Raw genomic sequence first — 23,557 nt, 5'->3', positions numbered from 1 at the left:
TCAGCCCCAATACGACACACCAATACCCCGCAGAGAGGAAAAGCCCCGCGGCAGCGTACACAGTGCGTTCGAGGTCACGTGGTTTCCTTCTCCCTTCTGGTCGCGTGGTGACGTTACGCGGCGACGGCGGGAAGTTTCGAACGCGGGAAGGAAAGAGCGGTGGCTGTGGCGGGGTTCATGGGCCCGGTCTCGCCTGCTCTCCCGGCATAGGTGGGTAGGAGGTCGGCGACAGCCCCCCCGTGGATTAGTAATGGGGCGGGTGGCCCGGTGGGGCGATGTTTGATGGTTGGGCCCGCCTCTCCGTAGGACACCCCCCTTGGATCCAAAACCGCTGTACTGAGGGAAATGTTGATGGCTGGTGGTTTAAAAGGGGCTTATCGGGCTTGTCCGGTGTGGTGAAAGTGGTCTCAGCAGGACTTTGTGAAGGAGTGCTGGCAGCTGTCCTGTTCATCCCTGTTCCCACAGTATTCCATATCGACTTACAATAAGCAATTAAAGGCCAGCCACCTCCCTTTAAAAGCTAAAAGAGTAATTATATATCCTTTCAGGGTGTTAATTTCAAGGTTTTGCACCCTAGTAAACACCTGGGCACTGCCAAGAAGGTGGCAGCTATAAGAAACAGCATGAATCTCTCACCATCTTAATATAGAATCCCAGGCTGGTTTGGGGTGGAAGGGACCTTAAGGATCATCCAGTTCCAACCCCCCTGCCACAGGCAGGGACACCTTCCACTAGACCAGGTTGCTCCAAGCCCTGTCCAACCTGGCCTTGAACACTGCCAGGGATGGGGCAGCCACAGCTTCTCTGGGCAACCTGTGCCAGGGCCTCACCACCATCACAGGGAAGAACTTCCTAAGGTCTCATCTAAATCTCCCCTCCATCAGCTTAAAGCCATGTCCCTTCAAATATTAAAAGTCGTCCATACAGTACTTTTAATTATTTCCTCTACTATTCCACAGTATGAGCAGCTGCCAATCTCACCCTGTCTCTTGTGATTTTGCAGTGATTCTAAAGGATTGAACTAAGGTCCCAAGCACGGACACAAATCTCATCACTGATCAAATGTTATAAGCCAGCACATGCAAGTAATTCACAGCCTGTGGAGATGAGTGGCTAAATAATGATTTGCTCCTGGTTTTATTATCAGTTTGAAAATTTACTGTGATCGAAGTTTAAATATGACTTCATGGTTAACTGGTTTTGAGAATCAGTTATCTTTGCCGTGAATTAAGCATGCATGACCAACTCCAGAGTCAATAAACTGGCAACAAAATTGTTCTGCTAATAGCTTGTATGGTTTTGGTTCGTTTTTGGTTGGTTGTTTTGTTTTTTTTTTTTCTTCATGTAAGCATGTTTAGGATTATGTGTTAATTCTGAATAGCAGAAAGATCACTGGAGTTTTCAAAGCTGCCAGCCACTCATTTAAACAAATTTCCCTGAAAGTTAGAAAATATGTTGGCATCTAAAAAAAAAAAAAAAGCATTTTTTTTACCAGTAGTCATTCTGTTAGATTTTCAAGGTTTCTCTTTAAAATGCCTACATTATACCCCATTGTTTTGATGTTGTCTTGCAGATAGCTCTTTGAGAAAAGAAAAAAATGAACTGACATCTATTTTTCTGTTAACACATTTTCTTTACAACTCCGGCAGATTCTGAATATTTCCTTGTCTCTTAGGCCACATGAAGATGAAATATTTGTGAAATAAGATGTTGGATAACTGTTCTGTCAAAGCCATGCCTTCTCAAGAATTTACTGTAAGTTATTTTTAACACTGTGAATAATTTAGATAGAAATAAATTGCTGCTGTATTATCTAAACATTTTTCTTGCTTATAATTATGTCAACATTTTCCGTGTTTCAAACAGGTATTATACACTCACCAAAAAAAGAAAAAATCAAAAACATGGCAAGATGGAATTCTGAAGATTAGAAATGGCAGTAATCAGGTGAGCAACTCAGATTAGATATCCCTGGGTTTAATATCATCTGCTACTGCTGGACTGCCAGTGGCAATCCAGTTGATCTGTGAAAAAAAATTAGTTATTTAAAATTCTATTTTTCCATTTCAGGCTGTCTTGTTTGACGATAAAGGACAATGTTTGGAGAGTATTTTCATAAAATCACAGGTATATTTTGTTTGGGGGTGTTTTTTTTAATGATTTTTATGCTTGACTGTGATTTGTGTTTCAGGAAGCATTTAAAATTCTTACTTGTTAACTGAGGTAGTACTTTTTCTTATAGTGGATGTGAAAGTCTGACACAATGCAAGTAATGCAAAGCAAACCCAGCTTCTAATTATTGATAAGTCTACTGTTTTTCCAGAACCTGTGTAGAGGTTTTATGGAATTCTATTCATTTGGGTAAAAGCAGTGTATTATACTGATACATTAAATAAGCATAACTTGAAGCTAAGTGATATATATATAAAATACATATTTATCAGGCAGCTGTGCTATACTAGTTGCAAATTTCTGAAATATTTACATGAAAATATTTAGAAGTCTGTAACTGCTTATAAGACTGTAATTGTTTGTTACATAGCACTCATATATACCGCTGTTTCTCTCTCCCAGGTGAATGCCGGAGACAATTTAGAAAGTGAACGCTATTTGATCACAGTTGAAACAGTAAAAGTGAATGAAAAATCTTTTGAAGACCAGCCAAGGGAAGCAGAAACTCCAGCAGTGGATAGGAATGTTGTAAAACCTGGTGTCCCACCTCCAAGGCACCTGTCTGTTGGCTTGAAAAGGATGTTTACGGTATGTCTTGATTTCAAAAGCCATGTCTGATGTGAACATGCATTTTAAGACACAAAGGGCACATCTTTTAATGAATGATAAATACATAAATGATGTCTTCCTGTTTGGTTTTGGAGTTGTAAGCCAGAATGTGTAGCTATTTTTTCCACAGTTTACTAAATCTTGTTTAGCAGGATTGCTATTTCTAAGGCTACAGTGAATATCACAAGGGTTTGAGATTACTTCTGTACACATGGAATTGTCATATGTTACTTGAGCAGAATACATTTTATGGAGCATGCCCTACTTTCAACAGTTGATTACAAAATGTGAAGTTGATTTTGAGCAGAATTAATTTAACATTTTTCCCCTAGAGTTTCCAAGGGCCATGTCAAGTTGAAAAGATAACATCAACAATGGAAGAGAGAGAAAAAACAACGTTGCCTTTATCCAAGCAGAGTGAGGGGGCTTTTCCATCAAAGGTTTATGGTACCTCTCCGTTATTTTCTATGATTTGCCAGAAGGATGCAGAAACAAGTGTGTCTGCAGACTTTCATGAAGATACACATACAGAGAATAACAGCAAACACATGTCTCACCCCTCACTGCTTTCAGCTCCATTTCTTGACAGATGTGAGGAAACAGAGAAGCAAAACCCTGATCGATCCATTATGAGGCCTGAATCTCCTCTAATTACTGGGCACACCAAATCTAGTAGCCAGAGAGGTGCTCATGAGGCAGTGTCACATAGCATCAGGAGCACAGCACAGATTCTGGCTCTTCTGAAGTCTAAACCAGCCCAAGGATGCAGACAGCAAACAATATCTCAAAGCACAGAATGTCTTCCTAGGTTTCAGGCATCGGAAAACACAGATAGCTTATACAAAAGAAAAAACACAATCCTACCTACTTTTCCAGGCAAGCCTGCCAAAAGACTCATGGAAAATATTCAGCAGCTGCCTTGTATGAGGGGAACTGCATATGATAACAAGGAATGTAATGCTGACATGCTTCTAAATTTAGCTGGACAACCTTGTGATCAAGATGTCACAGGACAGATACTTGACAAAAAGACAAATAATTTAAGTCAAGATTTAAAAGATTCCTGCAGTACCAATAATTGTTTCCTACCTGAATCCACCGTAAGTGGAGTGAGTGACAGTCACTTTGTTTCATCGTCAGGTGACATTTTGTGTTCAGCCAGTCAAATCACCTTGGAAAAAAATCTGTCCAGATACAAGGAGCATTTAGGAAGTAACAATCTTGAGGAGAATTCATCTATGAAGTTGCAAAGTGTGTTTCAGCCAAAACAAGCTTCAGAAAGAAGTTTGGAGCTCTCTGCAGACCTAATATTGACTGGAATTGGAACTGTAAAGGAGGAATTAAGTGTGCACAGTGAAGGCTGTCCAGATGAACAGGTGATGGACATTAACTTTAATCTACTGGAGGATTTTGATTTCAATGACACAGACAATGAAGACCTGTGTGAAAGAGCTCAGAATACGCTCACTGAAGGAGACAACCTTTCACAAAGTCCTGACTGCTTAAGGGGGGGAGATGTAGCACAAAATGCTGCACTGAGACTTCATTCTTGCTCTGAAGTAGTGACACACAGTAAAAACGAAGAACTCAAATGTTCAGCATTTAACAGACAGAATGATGGAAATCACTACACTGGGGACATAACATCTCAGCTTTGTGACAGCGATGTCATAGACACAGGCGGAATTGCAGAAGACTCTGAAAACCAAACCAGAATTGCAGTGGAACTTTTGGGTGATGGACATGACATAAAAGAGATTAATAAAAGGGAATTAAGTATTGAAGCCACAATTGATAAGAAGGATCCTGATGGCTGTGCAGTGCATACCATTAATGGCACATCATGGATGAAAAGCAAGCAGCCTGATCTTTCACTTGGTGACACAAGTGTTAATGAATGTCACCCTAAAACCAGTATGTTTGAAAAAGCTGAAAGTATTTCATGTATTTCTACCAGCAGAAAAAATTCTGCAATGGACAGAAATACCAAAAAAGATGTTATACAGCCTGGATGTGTGAAATGCCCAGATGTTGATCTAGAACACTTCTGTGGTACGGAGAGTGATGACATTAAAGCAGATACTCCTTTGCTGGCTTTGCCACAAAAACCAGATCCTAGCTGTGCCTCATTCCAATACATTGCAGAAAACCCTCAAAAGGTATTTGTCATTCCACATAAGGAAGATAGTCTAATTTCCAGAAGTTCTACCTGTCCTTTAGAAAAAAGCCATTCATCTCCAGAGGAAACAGCAATATCTGAAACTGAGTTTGAAAATGTAGAGAGCATAAATGCCTTTCCTGAAGCTTGCAAAAGTGAAGAGTTAGGAATGGATTGCAGGAAATGCCCAGTAATGGCTGACAATTCATCAGTTCTTCATTTGGTGAACAACATCGCTCTTCTCGGAGCTTTGACACAACATAGCACAGCATTAGAAAGCTTAGAAAAGATGGAGGAAAGTAACAGCATGTTATATGAAGTGGAGACTTCTAAAGAGATATTTGAACCCCTTGTGAAAGATGAAGGTCCGCTTTTATTTTAAAGTGAATTCTGTGTGACTGTAACTGACTTCTGTACTATTATCTTTCCTGCTGGACAGTCCATATTCAGAAATCATATTTTTGGAGTGATGTGTTATAAAGATTCCCTCATGCAATATGTGGCTTCCAAAGCTGTGTCTTTGCTTTAATTTGGTTAAATCCTATCTGTGCAATTATTTGCATGGGTAAGGTTTGCAAGCCCACTAAAATGCAGATGTTTTCATGTAAAAAGAATACCATAATTGTAACTTACTATGCTTTTCAATCTCTTGTAGCTATAAAACAGTTTCCAGAAATGCCTTACTCAGAAAGTATAAAGGCATCTTCACACTTTGATACTTCTGGCCTTATGGTAACCAATTTTTGACTATGTATATCTATCTGTACAAGATATATTTATTTTCCACTTCTAGAAAATAAAATTCTTGGTTTGTTAAACTGTATAAGTTGAGCTAGAAATTGCTGGGAAACATCAAGTAAGAAGCTGACAGTGGACACCGGATCTCCTCCTGCAGACCCTATTGCCAATAAATGTTCAGGAGGCCTAATGTATGACAAGAAACAATGCAAACTGTAATATTTACTTATGTTTAATGTCACATTAGTTGTCTGGTACTTCTTCCTTACCCCATTTTCTTTCACCAGCTATTTTTTCTTTCATTATCTTTTTAGATGCATGGCCTACCTAGAATTTCAGCTCTTGGATTGAAATACGTTTGTACATCTGTTTTTGCTTCATGCTTCATATTGATTTTTATCTAATGCTCTCAATAGTCTTTTTCTTTCAGTCCATCCAAAGTGAAAGATTTTAGATTAAATTACTGCATTTTCCTGTCTTATTTGAAAAATAAACATACATTTCTTACCCTATTATGGATTGTTTTGGCTTCCACATTAAAAGGTGGTAATTTAAAATGCTCTCTTGTATAAATGTAAGAGATTTCTTAACTTTTCACTTTAAATGGTTATTAAATTGTTAGACTTATGAGTTTTTGATACTTTTTCGTGCAGCCCAAACATGTGCTTGATTTATTACAGAAAAAAGCATCTGTTCTACCAACATCTTTCTACCAAAGAGAACCTGAGACACCTGACTGCCAGCCAAAGGTACGATTTGAGTGGAACTGAAGTATCATGAATAGTGCCTCTTAAATTTCAATTCAGTGGTTTACTATTTGTTATGTATTACAATTAGTCCTTATAAAAATGTATTCAGTCTCATAATGGGCTTTTCACTGTTTTTTAGTACATTTGTCTGTGCAAAATTTTCCATTGAGAGCTTTAAACTTGAATTTTACAATACAAAAAGAAGACTTAAACACACTAGATCAGAGTATCAGTTTTCTGTTGACAGAGATTTGCTCAAAAACTTTATTGCTGCTTAGTTGCAGGAGTGCAAAGGAAAAAGAAATACATGGATTTTTTCTCTTATTTTACAACATATTATTTTTGTTGTATGTCTGACAAGTACCTTTACTGACTGTAGATCCAGAACTTATTTTCATTTAATGATAACTCCAACATACCACATAGGCTGTTGTGTTTCAAGGGCACCAAGTAAGGGGATCAGCAGCTAGTGAGATAATGTCAAGAGCTTCCTGCTCGCAGCTGCGAGGGCAGCACTACCCAGGTAATACGGAGTTTGCAGCTGAGAGATTTTTGTCACCCCTGTTTTCAAGCAATGATGTCCTTTCTGACTTCAGACAGGTAAAACAATTTTTTTCCAAAGTTATTCTTATTAACCTTAGGGCAAGAAAGTCTCCTGTAGATGTAGGATAAAAGACAGTTCAACTTTACAATACTACAGTTATATCAAGATGGCCAAGAGCCGAACATAGTGCTTTGTGGTTAAACCTTGCAGTTAGACGATTATTTGTACTCTTATTTTACTTACCTTTGTCATAGGACTATGCATTTGTACAATGTAACGTGTTTTTTCTTGTTTTATTTTCTCTAATGAGTTTCACTTTGAAAAACGTAGAGAAGTCATAATGTGTGACATTAAACAGAAGTTTCTTCTATAGAAAAGTGGCAGAGAACTTTTATAATTATCGTTTCCTCCTGGTGGTAGTAAAATATTCACCCCAGCTAGATTTGAAATTTGGTACTGAATTGTTAAGAAAGTTCCAAAGCAAGGGTTAAAACTTTCTTCCCTGGTAATGATTCTGTTCCTCCTGGATGCAAAGAAACATTGCATGCAACATTAAACAAAGTATGTTTTTCTAATGCAGTATATATTTCAGTATTTAATTTAAGAGAAATGATATTTCATTTTTTATTTCCAGAATGGGCTGGAGATACTGAGGAATTCTGTCTAGAAGTAACATTTAGAAATAGAATCATAGAATCATAGGATAGTTAAGGTTGGAAAGGACCTTAAGGTCATCAAGTTCCAACCCCCCTGCCATGGGCTGGGACACCTCGCTCTAAACTATATCACCTAAGGCCTCGTCCAGCCTGGCCTTGAACACTGCCAGGGATGGAGCATTCACAACCTCCCTGGGCAACCTATTCCAGTCCCTCACCACCCTAACAGGAAAGAATTTCCTCCTTATATCCAATCTAAACTTCCCCTGTTTAAGTTTTAACCCATTACCCCTTGTCCTATCCCTACAGTCCCTAATGAAGAGTCCATCCCCAGCATCCCTATAGGCCCCCTTCAGATACTGGAAGGCTGCTATGAGGTCTCCACACAGCCTTCTCCGGGCTGAACAGTCCCAACTTTCTCAGCCTGTCTTCATACGGGAGGTGCTCCAGTCCCCTGATCATCCTCGTGGCCCTTCTCTGGACTTGTTCCAAGAGTTCCATGTCCTTTTTATGTTGAGGATACCAGAACTGTACACAATACTCCAAGTGAGGTCTCACGAGAGCAGAATAAAGGGGCAGGATCACCTCCTTCGACCTGCTGGTCACACTCCATTTGATAAGCTTAGAAATAGAAAGATAATATTTATATAAAGAAGATAAACGGTTTAATTTCTAACATGGTTTTGCTTATACTTTTTGGTAAAGTCTCCAGGTTCAGGAAGTCTCCATGGGAATACCAACTTTATTAGGGAAGAGAATTTTCAGAAGAAGCCTAACATTACTGAAGAGTCAAAACCAGATCAGTCCTGTAAGTGAAAGCAGAATGGCAGTAACTGAACAATTCCTCTGCATGACTTCTGGCCTTGGTGTGTCTTCCCTAGCACTGGCATTGAACATGTGTTCTGAACTTCCACCAGGGGTAGTGTCAGGCTCACCATCGCCTTCTGACTTGAGACAAACACAGTGGACTTCATGGAAACCCAGTAAGGTGTGAACTGACTGTCTCTTCTAGATATTTTGGGCTTTATTTCCTACATGTTCATGGTAGCAGTTTCTAATTTTTGAAAACTGTTTTACGTCAACACTCAGAATAATTTCAATTTCCTATGAGAAAGAGACAGTAAGAAAGAGAATAATGACAACAAAGCTAGAATGGTTTATTCCAGTCATTCACTTGACATGTTAATTCTTCATCTGTAGGTGATTTCATCAGTACAAATGACTTCCTCACTTGATCCGGACCCCAGAGTTTCTCCAGCTTCAGGAAGTGAGGAATCTATTGGAGGCACCCAGGAGCCCCTGAGACACAGGATCTTGCCAAGTGGACTGGAACTTTCAGATTTTATTTTCAGTAAGAAATTATAGTTTATAATTGCACTTTGCAGTATTTTTGCAGGAAAATCTCAGAGGAGTTTTGAAGCACAGTGAGTTGCACTATAATAGACAGTTACCCTGAGTGCTGAAATAAGACTGAGATATGTCTGGGCAACTACAGAATTTAGATCTGTGTTCATCACACATCTTTCATAGGGTTGTGTGTTACATTTTTAAGCACAATTTTAAACAGCATTTTCCAAATCAGCTGAATTAGCCTCAAATTCCATGCCTCCTCCCCCAGTTATATTCTGAATAAAATTATCAAGGCCAGGTCGGACAGGGCCTGGAGCAACCTGGACTAGTGGAAGGTGTCCCTGCCCATGGCAGGAGATTGGAAGTGGATGAACTTTAAGGTCCCTTCCAACCCAAACCATTCCATGATTCTATGAAAGAGACTTCAGTAGAGTGATGTAATTTTATAAAGAAAAATGAGCCACTAGTTTTGGGGGAAAAAAGGTTGTAAGCCAAGCTTCCAATTCCTATTACTGTTTTCATTTATTGCCCTGATTTAAATTTTCTTCCATATTCAGCTGTCCTCTGACCCACTTCCAGTTGGCACCTATCAATGACTGCCATTTCTTACTGATAGTGAATTTAGTTCAAAAGGATGCTTGTGGAACTAGATAGAAGCCTCTTTATCTACACTGGGTAACATTAATGTACACAGTTGTGGGTATCCATTTGGAAAAAGGAGCAAATGTAAGGTGGCTGTTTTCCAGTTGGCAGCTGCCACTTACTACCAAGATTATCTGATTAATGACCTCCAAACCACAATAATGTTTAAATAATTTCTACCAGATGTTTTCTTTTATACAAGTAAGAGTGCCTACAGAAATGTGTTCTGAATGTTGCGGTTTAAGTATTAAAAGAATCAGTGGAAATCATATTATATGGAAATGTAGTGTGATACTGCACAGGAAGAACTTAGAATTCTTTCCATATCTTATTTCCGCACATCTGAAGTTACTGTGCGACCCGTAAGTGCTACAAGTTGCTTGTAAGATATATCTGCCCTACAGCACAGAAGAAATCCAGCCACCCAGAGGAATGCAACCTCTCAAGAGTCAAACCCCCAGTTAAAAGACGATCTTCATTTGTCACTCTTCCTGCCACTGAGACAATTCCTGACACAGTTTATTCAACTGACAGCGAGGAGGCCCTGCAGCCTTTTGGCTCTTCCATAGTCAATTTATGCAACAAGTCAGAGGTATTTCCTATCAGTGCTTTTGGCCCTGAGGACAGAAATTATGAAACCTCTGTGTTTGGAGAGCATAAAGAAAAGAGACAAAGGGAATCTGTTCAACCAGTTTTCCCTAACGTCACTTCACAATATAGAAAAAGCAAGTGGCTAAAATATCAAAACAGTGCTCAGTGTGACTTGACAACTCTAAACAGCAATGGTAGGGAAGTGACTGATGACATGTGCTGAGAACCTCCTTGGAATGCTGCTGGGTGACACAGGAGAGTGCAGCACTGTGAATAAAAGCGCTCCCCACTCTGCAGCTCTACTGACAGCAAAGAGCACCCTTGGTAAATGCTCTGCAAATAGCAGCCACCAAGATTTGATTTCAGAGAGGAAGTTACTTTCTCCACACTTCAGTCAGACACCTTCGGCTGAAGCAATACAAAAGGCGTTAAGTCATCTGAGCTGCCACACTGCAACAGGAGCCAGCCAGGTGTGTAACTGTTCAAGCAGGTAGAGTTAGAAGTGACAGAAAAACATTTTTCTGGAAAAAGAAACCGCATTGATCTGGTTTCCTGCAAGACATTATCAGTATGATCAAATGAAAAGTTTTCACATATGTAATAACACAAAAGCCTCAGCTGCAGGACAGCAGCTTCTGACGTATTTCTTTAAGTGCCATGACTAATCTTTTGTAAAGGTAATTCCTTAGCACACGCACTGCTAGGTTTAGATTCTTCATCTGAATGCTGATGGCAGCAAGATGAAATAAAAGCTGTTGGGCTATTTTGTCACCTGTAATTAGTAAGAACATGTTTTCAAGAAATATTTCTTATTAATTGCAAAATCAGCATTGTTTTAATGAGCACCCATATACTGCTTCAAAGCACAGTCTCTGATTTTCAACCAACCCCAAGCCAAGATTTAGAAGTTGCCAGATCACTGCGTTTGAGAGTTAATGAAAATGTTAGATTTTTTTGCCCCCCCCCTTTTTTTTTCCGCACAAACTCAGTATGCTGTGTTTTCTAGTTCTTTAAAATCATAAATGTGAAGTAGACCTGTGGAAATTACTACTATTTTTCATACACACACTTGTATACATGTTGTGTGGGGTTTATACACATACATACATATATATATATGAAATTATGGGTTTTAAAAAGCTTTCACAGTCTTCATAGTGAAACTTGCAGGGGGGGGTTCTGAATGTTTTCTATTTAGTTGTACGCATTACTGTGAGCACAATACATAAAAGCAAAAAAGGAAAAAGAGAAGAAATATGGATAGGTTTTGGCACATCTGCAAAGTAGCCATTTATGAACATTTGTCTCATTCAGGGTTTTGCAAGTTGTAATGGTTTATTTTTCTGTTTTTTTAGGATATATCAATTTGTGAGTTGTCTTTTCCTCATGTGGATAAAGTAAAACATGCAAACCTTCCTAAAAGGGAGACTTTCATACCAGCCATGTTTCAGTCTCATGTTCAGTACAAACAGATTTTTAAAGCTGCTCTGACAGGTAGGTGTAACACCATGCTATGGAAAATGCTGCTGGTTTTAAACAGCATATTTCTGCTGCTTCACAAAGCAGGATGACAGGGAGAGAAATCATCAATATTACTTACTGGAACAACTCTTGGGTTTGGATATATACTGAAATATATTTGGTTTCTTTTAGGATAAGATTAAATAGAATCATAGAATAGTTAGGGCTGGAAAGGACCTTAAGATCATCAAGTTCCAACCCCCCTGCCATGGGCAGGGACACGTCATGCTAAACCGTATCACCCAAGGCCTCATCCAACCTGGTCTTAAATATTTTGATTTAGATTTGGAAGTGTCAAATGAAAACACATTTGTTTGAATGCTGTGTACTTGTGTAACCGTTTTAAGGCCGTACTAATATTTTCTTATCCGTTCTATGTCAAGAGCAATTGAACATAATGCTATTTGAGTTGTCCCGAAGATTCCACAATGCCCTTTCAAAAGTGGATATATCGTTCTACGCTTCATTGAAAGATGAGCAAACTGAGAGCAAGGAAAGCTGTGTTCCACTGTGCTATCACATGCATCCTGCTAAGCTTGTTAGGGCTAAAAAAGAAGGTCAAAACAAGGTGCTGCTCATTTCTTGTTTACAGTTTAGGGTGTTTGTTTGGTGAATAGACATTATTGTGTGAACAATTACAGGGCAATTGTGTATGATTTACAACTGCAGGTTAAAGTGGTGTGTTACAGTGATCACTTTTAAGATCAGCTGTACTATCCACTAGTGTCCAGAATTGTTGATGTAATAGTTTTCTCCATACAGAAACAGTTTTACCTATATAGAAAGACTTGAATTTTTAATTTTCTTGGTTACATGGGATTTCAGTAAGATGAGAGTACACATACTGGCTTCAGAAGCTAACAGTACTGAGAAGACACTTGTGGTTTTCAGCCAAAGACAGCAAAACCACAGCTCCTTATCTGATTATAGCAGCAAGTACTGGTCTATTGTTTTACTTTTTTTTCCCTTGTTTTGATGTGCTAATGGTCTTTATTTTTCTTCCTTTCTTCTCTCTTCCCAGAATTGTTTATTCTGTACCTGTGATGCCCCCAAAGCTGAGCAGTATTCATTTTTCAAGCGGATAGAAGACATGAACCCCGCACAGACAAAATCCAGACCTAGCGTAGTGCTTCATGATATAAAAAGTATTGGGACATACCTCAGAAGTCAAAAGATTTCTCTCTATGAGGAATGCCAGCTTTTGGTGAGGTATTCTGAAATGCTGTGCACTCTTCACTGCATAGATGAGGTCCTCAATGACATGGCTTTGGCAGTCCTGGTGTAACAGCTGGACTTGATCTTAAAGGTCTTTTCCAACCCGGCTGATTTTATGATAATATGATTCACATATGCTTATGTGAATTGAAGGATTTATAAACTTTCCAGTATATTCACTAGCATTTCACAGACACTTTTACTAACTATGCTAAAAGAGGCTTACAGTTCTGTGTAGAAATGTCAAAGCCAAATTAGTGAGGGAACTCAGCATTCAGGTCAGCACTCTTTTCAGCAAGAATCAAAACTTCTTCCCAGCAACTGACTGATTGTTTAATTAAGTCCCCAATGACTACTGCATTTGAATTACTGTTTGTTTCATCTTTCGTAAGAGAATTTGATTTATTCTCTTAGTGATTCTAATTTTAATGTTAGAAGTTGTATTGAAGGCTATTCTGTGCTGCTTAACTATAAGGGAAACAATTTAATTCTGGCTGTATAAGAGAGAATTATTTTGCAGTCGAGACAAATGTCTTTAAAACTTGGTAATGTAAGATGATGGACAACTACCAAGGTCTGCGCTGTATGATTTGGTCCAGTCTGTGGAGCTCATTTTTGGTGGTAAATCCAAAATGTGCTTATTGTGAACATACTCTAAAATTACAATTTAACAGGAAAGGCTTTGAAATTCAAACACAGCCGTGTAAGAAGTTCAAGAAATTGATGAATACACCTGCCAGATTTGATGGTGATTCCAAAACCAAATTATACCTCAAACTAAGCAGAAAGGAGCATTATTCTCTCTACAGCAAAGGTGAACAGATCTTAAGCATCAGAAGAATTGTCCTTGTCACATTGTGATTTTCAAAGTTTTAATTTGTCACCTAAACAGAAAAAACAAATCCTATTTTTAAACTCCTGTCAAACATAGTTCAATTCTCATTCTATAAGGGCAATGAACTATCTCATTAATTCATCATTTTTGTTCAACTGCCTCAGAAAAATATAAATTCCATGTCCTTGGCTTTGAAGTGTATTAAATTTAAATCATTAAGTTTCAGGAAAGCCAATATTCAAATAGGTGGTATTTAAGGAAAAACTTGATGTAAAAACTCGTGTTTCAGCAGTTGTTGCATATTTCTTCTCAATTATTAAAATCTCACAAAGTTGAAGGACATTCAGTGATATATTCCAAATATTTCTTAGATTGAGAATACTTCAGACCTGTCAGAGGTCAAACGCTGCTGAGTCACCAGGAGAGAACTTCACAGTCATCATCAGTTTCAGACAGTAACTACTAGAGGAATTGCAGATTATCTATTCACTCTTTCAAACTGAACAAATACTTAGTTAGGACTTTCTAATGCCCCATACTTTGGCGTTAGCAAGGGTTTAATTTGCAGTGTATTAAATGCTGAGCTGCTTTGTCTAGCTACATTTTCTTTATAAGACAGCAGTAGAAGCTCATGAGAACTCTGCGTTTTTCTTGACAGATGATATTTGGGTTGTTTCCAAGACTCTCAACTTTGATCCCCTTGATACTTTCATTGCGACTAGTACTTTCTTTGGACCATCCTCCACCTATGAAATAGAATTGTTACCACTGAAAGGTTATTGTCCTTCAAACTGGAGATCAAATAGTGAGTTCTACATCAAATAATTCAGAATTGTGGCAAACAACTACTGAGGGAAAAATTTGGCCAGTGGTGAAGAATGAGATTCTAACATCTCAAATATAATCTATTAATTTATTCATAGTATTTTCTTTCCTTGTATATTTGAGTATGTAATTTGAACACAGCACTTAGTGGAATTAAACCTGCAAAGTGGCTGGTAAGAAATTCTAAAGGGGGATGAAGAAATGGAGATAATACAAATAATGCAGTAAATAATATAATATAGAATGCAAATTGACTGTCAGGAATGCAGGTAACAGGAGCATGTTATCACTGTCCTTGAAGAACAAACCAACTGAAACCCCAAACAACTCACTATGGAGAATTTATATAAAAAGCCATGTATTAAACCTGTGATTTGGTTCTTCCATCCTTTCTTTCTGTGCCTTTGTTGCTACAATGTAGAATGGCTAAAAAATGGGGGTTTCAAAATTCAGGAAAACCAAATCTGTCTTGTTTTAGTTATTTTCACCATCGTGTTTTAAAGTAACTTGGTTTGTTATTACAGGAAGCTAATTCTCTTTTGGCATTTTGTAATTCACTTATCTAGCTGACAGGAAATTTTGCCTGATTTCACCTTTTCCTAATCTTATCTTTCTGTGGCCTTTTTCAGTGCTTGTTCATACCCTGCTGGTTTGTAATGCTAGTGGTGAGCTTGCATCTTTAAGAAATATGGAGGAGCACTTCAATCCATCTACATTACCACGAATACCATATCTACTAAAAATGTAAGTTAGTCTTCTTTCAGTGATACTGTAGTGTGCAAACAGGTACAGAACAAACACCAACAAAATCACCATTGGGTCTGCCCTATTAAGCAGTGAAGGAGGAAAACTGAAAACAGAAAAACAGTGCAAGGCTGCTGACAATCCAATTTTCATTTATATGGAAAAGAAAATGTATTAGCTCAAAATTATAATTTTGTAGGGTTCTTTTTTTTTCCTTAAAATTTACTTGCAGCCCGTTTTACAACCTACATAAATATTAGGCATTATTGTAACATTAGTCACTAGCTGATCTGTATCAAGGTAATGAATATGCTTCATCGGGGTTCAGTGGAACTGTTTTTCCTTCCCATTGTTCAGCATCCCTTGACACAAAACCTAAATATGAAATATTTTATTGGAGAATCAGCAATATAGGGATATTTCCAAAACTGCTTGTGATTCACTGTATAAAACAAGTAATTAAATGAATCCCTGCTACCCCCGACTATGTTCTTCTACCGCTCTTAATTCTGTCAGGCTTGTGCCTCTGAAGCAAGTCAGATGGAAAATGTTAACATAGAGCAAGAATGGTAAAACCCAAAAGCCTGTTTCATGTGATTCAGCTTTTGCCCAGGGAAGTAATAAGGGGCGGTGGCTGTTAATCGCAAAGCCTCAGCATTTCAATGCCAGGTGAGTAAGAATATCAGAACCATGAATATCAGAACATAGAACACAAGACTATCAGAACTAATTATGTATATGCAGTATTATAGCACAACTTTTGACCACTATATTTTCCTTAGGAATTTTGATTTTGAAAATGCTACTAATAGAGTCAAGAAAAGCAAATTTACTCCACCTGCCCTCAGCCTGAAACGCACAACAACAAACGGACCGGTCAGCACTGAAGTGGCAATGGGATTAGCTAAAAAGATTATCCAAACATTCTCGTTGAACCCAGATCAAGCTACATCACTGCTTCACATAGCTCAGATGATGACCACCTGTGAAAAAACCAAACCAATGCAAGAACGTCAGATCTTCCCTATCACAATCATACGTGGTACACAGCAAATAATGGTGAAATTTGTCACTACTGCATCTTTGCAGAAATGCTAATTCATATATACTGCCAGTGTTTGAGAGAATTTAGGGAGATTTCATTGTGATGAAACAGTAGTCTTGCTTCCTTAATCATATGTACAGTTCCAGGCAGACTTAAAGGGAGATTTTTATATCTAGGTAAATGTTCACTTACTTTAAATGTAGTGCAAAAGATGAGCTTGACTGAGCTGTCCCTGTGTATAGGATATCCTTTTAAACTCTTTTGTAACACTACTTTCCTCGCCTACTTCATGCATTTCCTGAAAATTCTTTTCCTGGATGAGGTCGCTCTGATAATGATGCTGACAACATCCATTCCACCAGCACAGAGCTTCTGATCCTTGAATTTTCATTCTGCCTTTTGCAGAATTTCACATAAGTAGAGTTCTGTCCTTGAACAGAATCTATTAAAAAAAAAAAAAAGTTATTTAGTGTCTTCAGCTTATTTTTTTCATATTAACCCACTTTTATGTCATGTATCACCTTTGCTAAATTGTAATATAATTTTTTTTTCTATTATACAATGTTCCTTGTTGTTTTATACTTCCGTAAATCTTTATTTTATCCCTTTTCAAAATGTACAAAAAGGCAAGGCTAGGAACACCTTAGTTCAAAGATTATTTGTTTAAAATCAATATTGAAATGCAGTTACCATAAATGCAAGTTTTCAGATCCTTTCAAAGTAAATACATCGACAATAGTGACACTCTTAGTGCAGGTACCACTGCACTTAAATTGCCTGAGCTTTTATTAGGCTGTCAGGCACATTAATCTAGTTTAAATTATTAATCATTCCAGAATACTCATCTCTCAAACTCCTTATTTTGCACCTGGTATATGGGATATGCATGCAGATACTTGTATTATTTCAGTGTAATGATAAGACTCCTTACCAAGTAATGCATGTATTCAACCAGAAAATTTAGAAAAAATACCATAGCTTCCCCTCTTCTGTAGGTTTTTACAAACTTACTGCATGCAGTAAGCAGGAAGTGTAAGGCAACTGGTTGCCCCTGCATACCCAGAGCTGCTGAAGCAAGCATGGGCAATGTCTTTTCAGGAATCAGTACATTTCATATAAACTGAAGTTATAACAACTGATTAAAACTGTACCTTCTTGAAGAGTTTCACTCATAACTTTGGCTTTTTTCTCTTGAAATAACAGGTGGTTTTGGAGCTGGCAAGAGCTATCTGCTGTCTGTTGTGATCTTGTTCTTAGTACAGCTCTTTGAAAGCAGTGAAGCTATGGAGAGTTCAAGGCTAGCTCCATGGAAAGTTCTGATTGCTTTTTCTACCAACACTGCTGTTGACAGGATACTCCTGTGGTAAGTTTCTGAGATTGTTCCAAAAACAATAATGCACGTAATAAAGATAATTGTGCTGATAATTGTGGTATAATTCCAGTATAACACCTCAAAAAGATGGCACTCTTTCCCTAGAAAGTGTCACACATGGGCTTTAAGTTTACCCTTGCTCCTTTGCACAGCATGCACATGCTAAAAGACTGTACGTCTAGCTGCACAAAGACTAATACTGAGCTCTACTGTCAGTAAATGTACTAGTAAAATCCATCATGACAGAAAGTAGTGCACACAAATCTTTACGAAGTAGCAGTAGGGGAAGGGGGATAGAGAGAGAGGAAGAGGCAGAGAGTCAGACTTGAGATACACCAGCACAAAGCTAACATGAAATAAAACTCATGGTTTAGAAGGGTAAAGGAAGGAACGGAAATACAAATGGAAGACTGCTTATGACAGGACTTATATTTAAGTCTTTAAGCATTTCTGATACAAATCATGATGAGGTAATTTACTTTGATTTACATGAATTGTCGCCTGAGTTACTTCATCTGAGTAATCATAGAGGTTTGTGTTCTAAGGTGTCTGTTAGCCTTTTCAGAGCCACTTCTGTATTTTTCAAAATGTCCTTTTACATTTCTGTAACCTCTATCATCTCTTTTTCATCGAAGTCTACTTGATCTTGGATTTGAGGATTTTATCAGAGTGGGAAGTGTTAGAAAAATCACTAAAGCAATTCTTCCCCACAGGTAAGAATCTTCATGAATCTAAGATTCACGATAATATGCATGCTGTAAAATTACTGTTTTGAAACAGAAACAATGGAAATGCCATTCAAAATGTGTTAGAATATGCCTATCTCAGGGTTCAGGCCTCACACAGTGGAGAAATTTTACCTTGATTTGGGAGTGCCACTTGTTGAGTAACAGAGCTGATGCTTTTGAAGGGGAATTAGTAGAGGAGAACAAAATATTTGCAGTTACAGATTTGGGAGTTTACACAAGGAGAAAATGCGAAACAGACAGACTTGAAATAGGTATCTAGTGCCGTAGTGCTAAGACCTAGGAGGGAAGTCACCATAAATTTCATGTCCAGGGAATTAATGGTAACAACTCATGAATTCCATACATCTTATCCAAATTATCTTTGCTACAGTATTCTGGTGTTTGTCCTTTAACTACTTAAAAATAAACAATCTACATAGCACTTTCAACACGATTTGAGAGAAAAGTAAAGTTCAAGACAAATAAAGATTAAATTTCTCTTCCTTGGTGTCAGCAGCATAGCAAGGGTATAAAATGAATGAAAAACTTCCAAGTCTTACTCCACTCTGAATCCAACTGTGTACTTGGAGGAGTCATTTACTACACGCCTGTCTCTGATTGAGGTGGAAGGGTCTGAGCTGATGAGATAAAGGTCTGTTTTAAAACAGGTATTATAACAGTCTATCCCAGCTGGATTTGGGATAGTTTAGTGCATTGAGCTGTTATGTATAAAGTATGATTATTTCCTTATACTAAGTGTTCACCCAAACTGAAAGCACTGTTATTTTCAGTCATTGTAATGCATGTTATAAAATCTTTTTGAAGTTTACATGCTGGCTCAATCAACAAAAATGACCAGATGAAAGAACTGCTTGCTCTCATGAAAGAAGATTTAACTCCAGCTGAAAAAACATATGTAAGGAAGAGTATTGAGCAACACAAACTGGGGACCAATAAAACCATACTGCAACAGGTACAGTCAAAGTGAGGGGATGGAAAAGGGAGGATTCACTCTGTCTTATCCAAAAGTTCCAGCAAATGGGAACTGGGAATCACCTCTCACACCTGCCAAACTCCTAGTTTTGAACGATAAAATGAATGTTAGGACTAAGACAGGTTGGATTCCACACGTAGAGCTTACCATCTTGCCTGTGTAAAACTTCTCTTAGTCAATCTTGCAGTTTCTGTTTAGTGATATGAGGCAGAAACCCCTGCAGTCTGATTTAGTATTGCCAATCTCGTTTACAAGGTGGGGAGAGAAAAATCTCTCAGCACAGCTAGTCTGTGCTGCTATCTTGAAACTAAAATGCGTATAGTCATAAAGGTGAAAGATAAGCACTGAGTTAAATCTATCCTGGTACAGCAACTGCCAAGAAGATTTCAAATATGTTTGAAGTAACTTTCCATGAAAGTATTACCTCTTAAGATTACTGCTACTTCTTGTAGAAACATCTCAGTTTCTGAATACCCCAAGCATAAGAAATGATCCTTGGATCCATCTCCATGTATACATAGTGCCTTTTACTGGAAGTTAGCTAGAACATAATTTTTTGAGACACGAGTACAACACAACATGCAACAAAACCGCCAAAGCTATAGCTATGTGCTGCGCACAACTTAACTATTAAACGATCTTAACTTCTGGTCTACCTGTTTTCCCCTCACTACTAACCAAGGTGAAAGTGGTTGGAGTGACCTGTGCTGCCTGCCCGTTCTCTTCTCTGAATTCTCTTCAGTTTCCTATTGTGATTCTAGATGAGTGCAGTCAGATGACTGAACCTACTTCTCTCCTTCTTATTGCAAGGTACAGCCTTCCTTTTGTGTTTCAGCAGAGAAATAACTTCAAGTCAGCAGTGACACAACCTCATATAATTGTCAAACTTACCAGACTTGCCCGTCTTTTGAAGAACACGAACTCCAAGGTCTCACCTTGGAAAGCAAGAGGAGTGATTTTAAATTGAGACCTGCTCTTCAGTGCCTTGAGTTATTTTCATGTGGAAAGAGGGCAATGGAGAAGGGAGCCTAATGGAAAGCAACCTGTAATATATAAACACAGCACATGCTTTCATCATGACTAGCTTGGCATCCTTTTCTAGAATTTTTTTTTTCATTTTTTAACATTCTTATTTAGGTTTCAGTGTGAAAAGCTAGTCATTGTTGAAGACCCTAAGCAGTTACCACCACCTATTCAGGGTTCTGAGAGTGTTCATGAGAAGGGACTGGAGCAGACTCTCTTTGACTGGCTTTGTCTAATGGTATGTACCAATAACCAGAGATGGAGGGTGAACTGCAGGTCCACTGAAGCCACTGAACAGGTTCAGTTGTGAGAGGATCAGTGTTTCAGCCTGGTTTTTAATGAAGCAGATTCCACTCTAGCACATTGCTCCATAAAGGTTATTTTTACAGTGCTTGGCAATTTCTAAGCATAACAAATGTAAGACAAGAAGAACTGAAAAACGACAGATTCTCCCTCCTTTTTGTGCAGTTTTCCATCCAGGTAGAAGAACTGGGGGCCAAAGTATTTGTTCTGACTTTAGTTGAAGTGAATATACAGAGATTAACCCAGCTTACTGCAGGAACTGCTTCCTCTTACATCTGATTCACCCGAGCTGGCATTGCAAAACATTTAGTAATTATTTTTCCTTGTCACACTTCCTGTATAGTTCTTCAGAGACATAAAGCAATAGTTCTTCGGACACAGTACCGATGCCACCTTGCCATCAGTGCCATAGCCAATGACCTGTTCTATGATGGAAATCTGACAGATGGCATTTCTGAGGAAGACAGGAGTCCTTTACTGGATTGGCTTCCAACACTGTGCTTTTATAATGTTAATGGGGTAGAGCAAGTCAGTTTTTGAACTTTTCTTACATAAAATCTCAATACTGAAGGTTTTACTCCTCTTATTTTTATTTTTTTCTTTTTTTGCATTCTGCTGTCTGTGAGAGCTAAATTTGAAGTCTTCTTCCCCACTTCCAGACTGAAAGAGACAACAGCTTTTATAACATGCCAGAAGCTCATTTCACAGTCAAGCTCACCCAGGCTCTTATTGCCAGTGGAATAGAAGGATCTGCAGTCGGTGTGATTACTCTTTATAAGTCACAGATGTGTAAGGTTTGTGGAACATATCAATAAAACAGTTTTCTTCAATATATTGTTTAGAATACACTTAAACTCTAGTTTAACTAGGAAGAGTCAGCTAGAAGTGAGAAAGAAACACTGGATAGGTAAATGAATCAGAGGCTTTTACAAACTGGTACATGTGAGAAGGACGGGTAACAGTCATCTGCTTAGTAAAGCTGGAGCTATTCATCACCCAGTCAGCTACAGCATAACAAGGGCTGCTGTGATTAGTAAGTAACTCATTCGAAACTCATTCATCACCTTCCATATTTCTTTCTCTACAGATTCAGAACTTGCTCTGTGGAGTACGTACCAAGCTTTCCAAAATTAAAGCTGTCCAGGTGTCCACTGTAGATGCATTCCAAGGATCTGAGAAGGAGATCATTGTTTTGTCTTGTGTAAGAACAAGGCAAATTGGGTTCATAGACTCAGAAAAGCGAATGAACGTTGCGCTGACAAGAGCAAGGAGACATCTGTTGATCATTGGGAATCTGCCCTGCTTAAGTAGGAACAGACTGGGGAAGAGTAATTCATCACTGCAAAGGTAATAGCTTCTTTTTCTCTATTTCTGAAACCATGCAGCTCATCCTGTGTAATTACATGTAAGAGGCTTTATAGTTTCTGTACATACTACATAATACAGAAAGTATAAAGTATGCATACTATATAAACCAGTATATTTACTACATATAAAATATATGTCAGGAAAATGCAACTATTTGCAAGCTGCGTGTTTGCAGTTCTACCTGCAAACTGATTTTAGACTTGAAGGGCATTTGTTATCTGGTAATGGGACTTCTTTTTCTTCCATCTGTCATCAGACAGTGACACAAAGAGCACATTAATAAGGGAGCGCTGAAACCCAACACTGCATTTCTAGTCCCTTCCCTGTTTGTTTTACATAGCAGATCCAGGCAGAAACAAGTTATAAACAAATTCTTCTACACAGCACTATTTCTGCATAGATGGTATTAAATAAAGGAAAGAAAAATGTGTAGCATTTTCCTGTAAGTAGAGACTCATCGGTTTTGGAAGATAAATTTTGAGCTGTTAATAAACCCATTGCTGTTGGCGATGAGCTAATTCTACCTGGTAATTTCCAATTGCTTTGCTTACAGGTCACTGTCTTCTGAATGCATGTGGCTGTTTTATCAGGCCACAGAGGGAAAAAACAGGCTTTGAAAATCATTTTTTTTTACAGTTGCCACAGAATTTACTGTGAACTTTAACTGTAATTATTTATGTATTTGAAAGCTAATCCTGCTGTAAAAAAAACAACAACAAAACAACAACCAACAAATGTGCCTGTCACCATCTAAATTCTTCTGTGGTAACTAGAAAAGCAAGAGTACCAGAAGTACCAAAATAATAATTTACTTACTTGGTTGGTATCAAGTGAAGCATCTCTTTAATGGCTGAACTCTGAACAGTTTTCAAAGTAGAAATGTTACAGCAATGTGATAGGTGTGGGGAAAGTAGATGTTTGCATCACCACAGGCTGGCTTAGATGACGGATGCTGCAAAGTAAGACGTAATTATCCTGTTTATCCCTGCTTTTAGAATGGGAAAATGGATTGCAGCATGTAAGCCAGTGTGAGCAGTGGCTAAATGACATTCTTAAGTCTTACTGGGAGAATCAGAAGGAAGACAAGCAGAGTAAGAAGGAAAAATAAAAGGTGCACCTGTTTGATGAAGAAAAGATGAACTGTGTTTCTATAAAAAATGATCAGAACGATTGCAAACCTAATATTTATATTTAATGGGGGAAACTTTTGTTTGGTTCTCAGCGGTCTGATACTTCTAGTTTGACCGCCTTTCTATGTCTAAAAATTAATAAAGTGACTCATTTGCTTGATAACTGAAATCCTTGTATGCTTACAAGGTACCTAATGTGTTGTTAGTGTTTCACTACGCTTCAGAGTAGTTATATACACGTAACA

General features: G+C 38.1%; 3 protein-coding genes across 3 annotated transcripts in view; 2 read left to right on the top strand and 1 right to left on the bottom strand.

The window, feature by feature from the left end:
- The window catches only part of LARP7 (La ribonucleoprotein 7, transcriptional regulator), a 104,210-nt gene that overhangs the window by 25,024 nt on the left and 55,629 nt on the right, over nucleotides 1–23,557 (bottom strand). The window lies entirely within an intron of this gene.
- NEUROG2 (neurogenin 2) overlaps nucleotides 1–23,557 on the top strand; it is a 456,819-nt gene that overhangs the window by 427,631 nt on the left and 5,631 nt on the right. The gene's annotated exons all lie outside the window — the stretch shown is intronic.
- ZGRF1 (zinc finger GRF-type containing 1) lies at nucleotides 1,507–23,475 on the top strand. Its single transcript, XM_061343885.1, is given in 30 exon segments — nucleotides 1,507–1,755; nucleotides 1,867–1,947; nucleotides 2,071–2,127; nucleotides 2,575–2,760; nucleotides 3,114–5,304; nucleotides 5,595–5,671; nucleotides 6,331–6,426; nucleotides 6,853–7,026; nucleotides 8,332–8,434; nucleotides 8,508–8,614; nucleotides 8,827–8,977; nucleotides 10,023–10,422; nucleotides 10,424–10,679; nucleotides 11,565–11,703; nucleotides 12,114–12,298; nucleotides 12,752–12,939; nucleotides 13,620–13,759; nucleotides 14,439–14,585; nucleotides 15,235–15,349; nucleotides 16,132–16,391; nucleotides 17,598–17,757; nucleotides 18,402–18,479; nucleotides 19,320–19,467; nucleotides 20,171–20,298; nucleotides 20,626–20,749; nucleotides 21,166–21,342; nucleotides 21,474–21,608; nucleotides 21,902–22,131; nucleotides 22,133–22,161; nucleotides 23,178–23,475. Coding segments are annotated over 30 exon segments (6,423 nt in total). The 5' UTR covers nucleotides 1,507–1,707; the 3' UTR covers nucleotides 23,291–23,475.

This window comes from Neopsephotus bourkii, unplaced genomic scaffold (assembly GCF_033783945.1).
Source record: "Neopsephotus bourkii isolate Nb327-2 ecotype Australia unplaced genomic scaffold, CSIRO-AGI_Nbou_v1 NB_1827, whole genome shotgun sequence".
Classification (NCBI taxonomy): Eukaryota; Metazoa; Chordata; class Aves; order Psittaciformes; family Psittacidae; genus Neopsephotus; species Neopsephotus bourkii.
This window is presented reverse-complemented; position numbering and strand designations above follow the sequence as displayed.